The 7,267-nt window shown below is 38.5% G+C and overlaps 1 protein-coding gene across 1 annotated transcript; it reads left to right on the top strand.

The window, feature by feature from the left end:
• The first annotated feature begins 3,863 nt into the window (after positions 1–3,863).
• LOC131279364 (olfactory receptor 1N1-like) lies at positions 3,864–7,052 on the top strand. Its single transcript, XM_071216530.1, is given in 3 exon segments — positions 3,864–3,947; positions 6,113–6,582; positions 6,584–7,052. Coding segments are annotated over 3 exon segments (1,023 nt in total).
• Positions 7,053–7,267: the final 215 nt, after the last annotated feature.

Below are 7,267 nucleotides of genomic sequence, written 5' to 3'. Positions count from 1 at the left end.
ATGAATTAGAGTGGACTTGCTGGTATTCTACTTTGGAACTATAGCAATTAGTAATGGAAGAAATTGTAGCATTGATGTGGAGAAAGTGGCCATGGTAGTTGCTGAGAGCAGGGAGAGGGAAGAAGAGATGTGATATGGGAGCATTTTTGGGACTTGGAGTTGTCCTGAATAATATTGCAGGGACAGGTGCTGGACATCATATATCCTGTATAACCTACTGAATGGACTGGAGGAGAGTGTAAACTACAATGTAAACTATTATCCATGCAGTGCAGCTGTGCTCCAAAATGTATACACCAAATGCAATGAAAGTGCCACAATGATGAAAGAGGTTGCTGATGTGGGAGGAGGGGGTGGGGTGGTGTCGGGGTGGTATATGGGAACCTCATATTTTTTAATGTAACATTTTTTGTGATCTATTTATCTTCAAAAAATACAATTAAAAAATTAAAAAATAGGCTATGACAATTCTAAATATGTATAAAATTATAAACATCAAAATATATGAAAATTATAAACTTAACAACAATTCCCCAAAATACATGTGGCAACAACTAACATACTTAAAGAGAGAAACAGACAATTCAATGATTGTAAAAGAAGACTTCAATATTCTACTTTTTATAGTGGATAGAATAACTAGACAGAAGATCAGCAAGGAAAAAGAAGACATGAACAACACTATACAACACATAGATCTAATAGCTGACTATAGAACATTTCACCAAACAATAGCAGAGCACACATTCTTGTCAACATGGAACCTTCCCTAGGATATACAATATGTTGAGTCATAAAGCAAGTCTCAATGAATTTAAAGTATTAAAATAAAACAAAGTATATTCACCTAATAAAATAGAATGAAATTACAAATCAATAACAAAAGGAAAACTGGAAAATTCACAAATATGTGGTATATTAGTCAGGGTACTCCATCAGAACAGAACTAACCATATATATTTGTAAGTATTAAGATATTTAGGCGGCGGACTTTGCCCAGTGGTTAGGGCGTCCATCTACCATATGGGAGGTCCGCGGTTCAGACCCCGGGCCTCCTTGACCCCTGTGGAGCTGGCCCATGCGCAGTGCTGATGTGCGCAAGGAGTGCCGTGCCACGCAGGGTGTCCCCCGCGTAGGGGAGCCCCATGCACAAGGAGTGCACCCGTAAGGAGAGCTGCCGAGCACAAAGAAAGTGCAGCCTGCACAGGAATGGTGCCGCACACACAGAGAGATGACACAACAAGATGATACAACAAAAAGAAACACAGATCCCCGTGCCGCTGATGACAACTGAAGCGGACAAAGAAGATGCAGCAAATAGACACAGAGAACAGACAACTGGAGGGGGAGGGGGAAAGGGGAGAGAAATAAATAAATCTTTAAAAAAAAAGATTTACAGGAATTTGCTCATACAACCATGAGTATTGGCAAGTCTCAATTCCATAGAAATTGAAGTTTGATACTCATTGAAGGTGACATTTAATTCCTCAGGAAAAGCCACAAATTTGAGAACTCTGATGAATGTCATGATGAATTCCCCAGGAGAAATTAGTGTCTGGAGTAGAGATAGAAATTCTTCTTTCTGACCACTGAAATCAATTTTCCCATTAAGGACTTCAACTGATTGGATGAGGAAATTTCTCTCATTGTTGAAGATGATCTTCTTTTGTGATTGTAGATGTAATCAGCCAGAGATGCAATCAATTGACTAATAATTTAAATGCATGAAATGCCCTTGACCAAACAACTGGACATCACAACCTAACCAAGTTGACAGGTGAAATGAACCATCATATGTAGCAATTACTACACACTCCTAAATAACCAATATGTTAAAGAAGAAATCACCAGGGAAACTAGAAAATACACTTAAATGAATGGAAATGAAAACATAATGTACTAAAATTTGTAAGATTCAAGTATGGCAGTACTCAGAGAGAACTTTATAGCTGTAAACACCTATATTAAGAAGAAGGTTCTCAAATTAAAACCTTACCCTCCACCTTCAGAAACTAGGAAAAGAAGAGCAAACTAAACCCTAACCAAGCATCAGGAAGGAAATAACAAAGATTAGAGTAGAAAAAAAATGAATTACAGAATTTTTTAAAAAGAGAAATTCAGCAAAATCAAATATTGGCTCTTTGAAATAGTATCAATAAAATTAACAACCCTGTAGCTATAATGGTCAAGAAATGAGAGAAGATTCACATCACCAAAATCAGGAGTGAAACAAGGGACATTTCTCCTTATCTCAAAGACATGTAAAGGCTTATAAGGAAATACTATGAAGAAAACTGCATGCCAACAAATTAGACAAACTAGATGAAATGAACAAAATCATTGAAAGACAAAATCCACTAAAAATAACTCAAGAATAAATAGAAAATCTGAACAGAACTGAAACAAGCAAAGTGATTGAGTTAGTAATAAAAGAAAAAACTTATCACAAGTAAAGCTCAGAACCAAATCACTTCAGTGTTGAATTCTACCAAAGATTTTAAAAAGAATTGACATGATTCACTTCTAAACTCTTCCAAAAACAGAAGAGAAGGTAATAAAACATAACTCATTCTGAGATCAGTATTACCCAGACACCAAAACCAGACAATATATCGTGTCTAATTGAGGCAATTAGGCAAGAAAAAGAAATAAAAGGCCTATAGATCAGAAAGGAAGAAATAAAACTATCTCCATTTGAAGATACTTGATCTTATAGAGAGAAAACCTAAAGAATCAAAAAAAAAAAAAATTACAGTTAATGAACAAGTTCAACAGGATAGCAGATCAATTTACATAAGTCAGTGTACTTATGTATATTATTAGCAGTGAACAATCCAAAATTGAAATTAAGAAAAAAATTCCTCATAGAATAACATCAAAAAGAATCATATACTTGAACCACTACTTCCACCATATACAAAAATTAATTCAAAATCAGTCAACCACATAAATATAAAAAGCTAAAACCATAAAAATAGGTGTAAATCTTCATAACCTTGGATTTGGCAAGGATATGATGCCAAAAGTACAGGGAACAAAAGAATAATAGATAAATTGAACTTCATCAAAAATTTTTTTTAAATATGTAGCAAAAGACATTATTGACAGAGTGAAAAGACAAGCTACAGAACTGGAGAAAATTCCATTTAACACCTACTAGGATGACTGTTATTTTTAAAATGAAAAATAAGTGTTGAAGAGGATATGCATCAAAACATACTATAAGAAAGTGAAAAAGATAATCCATGGAATAGGAGAAAATATTCGTAAATCATAGTTGATAACGAACTTATATTTAGAATATATAAAGGGCACTTACAAGTAAATAATATTAAGAAAAATACCCCAGTCATATGTAGAGAACCTCATTTATAAGTTCTCTACATTTGGCTCTTCTGCCCCTTTTATTTGAACCCATAAATAACACTATACTGGATAAATATATGCCCCAGAAACTTAAATCTTTGGTCTGTCCATGTGTCCGTTGAGCCCTGAATTTTAGCTGAGTTGCAACACCTACTCTCCAGTTCATTGGGCTCACCCAGGACAACTAACAAGGAGATGATGATGGACAATGCCCATCCCAAGAAACAGAGAGTATCTGCAACTGCAAGCAAGATAGCTCCATTCATCTGCTTCATGAGACCTAAGCCCCTTCTCAATTAGAAGCAGAGTGGGCATCTGAGAGGTTGGATAATTGTTCTATCCTGTCTAACTAGGAGTTCTGGGATTTGGTCCCAGGAGACATTCCATGTGAAAAGCCAACAGCTCCTCCTGGCTTCTATGCCTGGGGTGTCGCTCCAGTCTGGAGTCTTCAATCTGTGCTGCTGCTGTAGAGAGAGGAGTGCTCTGAAGCTCCAGCCATGTCTTTGTGGAAAGACAAAGGCATGAAAAACTCAGTCTCCTTGGTGATAGTGACAGGGACCAAGGCTGACCAGGATCTCCAGGTAAGAACTGAGACATAGAGATGGAAGGCAAGGAGCAGAGTCTTGGCCAGGCATACACATACACACCACTCATAGACACTCTACCTTTTATCTTTTCCCCTACATTTTCCTCCTTTCTTACTGCCAGTCATTTTCTGATTACCATAAGGGATGCCTGCCCGCAGTGTTCATCAGGTTTCTGAGAGTCCAGCCTAACGTCATTTTGGAAAATGAATCTCAGATCATCCTTCCCCAAGCCCCATCAGTTAACAGGAACTAGCATCTATGCAATAATTCACTCCCAGTCCATTCAGACAGAGATGGATCTCATAATCACTCTCACCTACATACTAGATCAACAGTGGTAATTTACTCCTCTATTTAGATATCCCAACCCATCCACCTCCTTCTTTTTTAACTTGTACTTCTGATAACTGAATGCAATAGAATTATTTTTACTCAATTTACAGTTCATATACAGGGCTTTGATAATTAAGTACTTTTTTTTCCTTTCGGAGGTATCGGGGATTGAACCCAGAACCTCATACATGCAAGGCAGTTACTCAACCACTGAGCTACATCCACTCTGTGATAATTAAGTTCTTTAACAAAGTTTATACTTGGTTTGAGATGCCAAAGTTAATGCTCTGACACGGAGAGTTATAAGTAGAGACATAAACACTCAAGGTGGTACTCATGATGATAATGATGATGATGATGATATGATGAAGACAATGATGACAATGATGACTCAATATGAAACCTCACAATTTACAAGCCCAACCCTCAAGCAGTAACCTTGACACAGAGTAAAGCAACTTCATGGCTCTAACAAGAAAAATAACAATAATGGCTAATATTAATTGAGCACCTCAAATATTTTACAATCATTATCTAATTTAATCCTCATAACTATTCCATACAGTAGATTCTATTATCTCCACATCTAAACACTGGAAACCGAACCCAGAAAAGTTAAGTGACTTTCTCAAAAGTGCAAAGAAAGTAAAGAGTAGAGCAAATCTGTCAGACAGGAAGAGAGGTACTTTTAATCACTATACTAAACAGGTTTGACAATAGCATGTGCTCCCACTGAGAGTTCATTACATTTGTTCCTACACACCATCAAACAGGAAAGTTGGAATCTCTCCTTCTGATTGCACCTCCTGGTTCATGAAAAAAATTCAACCAATTTTAGCATTTGGTATCCTTAATATCCCCATGAGCTAGGGTTATTATCTACATCTTACAGATAAGGTAAGCAAGGCTCAAACAGGGTAGGCATTTCTCAAGGTTTAAAAGGTATGAGGATCAGAGCTGGAAAGCTCTATTGCTATCCATTGCATCACATGTCCTAAGCTCATGTTTCATCTATTGCTAATAAACAAAAAATAACTATCAATACCCTTATAGAAAAACTTCCCTAGTTAAATAGCATATGCTATCCAATTATAACTTTTAAGACTTTATAAAGTAGTAACTTGCCCAAGTCTACTTAAATAAGAGACAGAGAAAGGATTTCCATAGGTTTCCGAAATACCAAAACCCATGATCATAAAACTGATAATGTTGATGTTGATGAGGAAAATAAGATTGATGAGCCCTTTATGCTCAAGTGTTTTTCAGTTTTCAACATTCCCATAGCCACAGTAACACATTGGAATGGTCTTCAAATGCAAAAACAGCCAGAGCACTATCAATACATGGCAAGATGCCAAGTCTCAGCTGTCTCCTCTGCAGGATGATTCTTCTGTGCATCTCCCTCAATAAGCACACTCACACAGAGAGGATCCCTTATGCTCTCTAAATACTAGTATTTGCAGTAAATTGAGCTCCATAATAAAGCAATGAAGTTGAAACTGTTATTCTAAGGTTAAAAAAAAAAGAGGAATTAAAACTTGCAGAGGTTCTTTCCAGGTGAATACCACTTAGGCCTCATTTAGGCAATCCATAGGGAAAACTTACCATGAGATAGGAATCTAGAACCCAAACCAAACCCCTTCACAATTTGTTAATAGTCCGTACTCCTCATACTTGTACATATTTTCACACTTACAGCTACAGCCATTTGTGAATCTCAGAGACCTATTCAGGGAATGGAGAAAAACAGACTGAAGTCCTTGGACTCTAACTGTTAAAGCCTAGCTTTATTTAAGCCATATTTTTCTCTAATTTCTCTTCCTTAGAAGGAAATTAGAAACCAAACCAGCATCTCTGTCTTCCTCCTCGTGGGCTTCTCTGAGCAACCAGAGCAGCAGCCTCTCCTTTTCAGGCTCTTTTTGGCCACATACCTGGTCACCATGTTGGGAAACCTGCTCATTATCCTAGTCATTGGCTCTGACACTCACCTCCATACACCCATGTATTTCTTCTTGGTCAACCTGTCCTTTGTTGATACCTGCATTACCTGTACCATTGTCCCCAAAGTGCTGGTGAACATCCAGACACAGCACCACACTATCTCCTACACTGGGTGCCTCATGCAGATGTACTTCTTCATGGCATTGACCCTGCTGGATGACTTCCTGCTGGCTGTGATGGCCTACGACCACTATGTGGCCATCTGCCTTCCTCTCCACTACAGCATGATCATGCGGCCGCAGCGCTGCCTGCTGATGGTGGCTGCATCCTGGCTCTGCTCCCACCTCCTGGCCTTCTCATCCACTGATGATGGCTCAAGTCTCCTTTTGTGCTTCCAATTCCATCCCTCATTTTTTCTGTGATCTTCTCCCACTCCTCAAGCTTGCCTGTTCAGATACCCATATCTTTCAGGTTATGATATTTTTTAATTCAGGCCTTTCAGGTGTGGTCCCTCTCACCTGTGTCCTGGTCTCTTATGTCCACATCATCCACACCATCCTCAAGATCCCCTCTGCTGGGGGGAAGTACAAAGTCTTCTCTACCTGTGGCTCTCATCTGACAGTGGTCATTCTCTTCTATGGGACCCTCTTTCTGGTATATTTCCAGCCCTCGTCCTCCTACTCAGCAAAGCCTGGAATGGTGGCATCTGTGATATACACAATGGTCACCCCCATGCTGAATCCCTTTATCTACAGCCTGCGGAACAAGAACATGAAGAGAGCTTTGTGGAGACTCCTGAGCTGGGGTAAAGGCTCTACTCCATAAAAGGTCCTTCCCAGACTTGATGTCCAGGCTTTTAGATATGCCTTTCTCCCTGGATTTATTCATTATAAATTTGAAAGTCTCACATTCAAGGCAGGATGGATGCCTATCATCACAAGCAGATGAAACAAAAGGAGACTGACTTGGAAGAGCTGAAATAGAAGCAACTCAACAAGGACAGAGCTTCAGTCTGGTTAAAGGGAGTGGTCAGCTAACCC

The sequence above is a fragment of the Dasypus novemcinctus genome, chromosome 8 (genome assembly GCF_030445035.2).
Source record: "Dasypus novemcinctus isolate mDasNov1 chromosome 8, mDasNov1.1.hap2, whole genome shotgun sequence".
Taxonomy (NCBI): domain Eukaryota; kingdom Metazoa; phylum Chordata; class Mammalia; order Cingulata; family Dasypodidae; genus Dasypus; species Dasypus novemcinctus.
The sequence above is the reverse complement of the archived record's forward strand: the minus strand, read 5'-3'. Positions and strand labels throughout refer to the sequence as shown.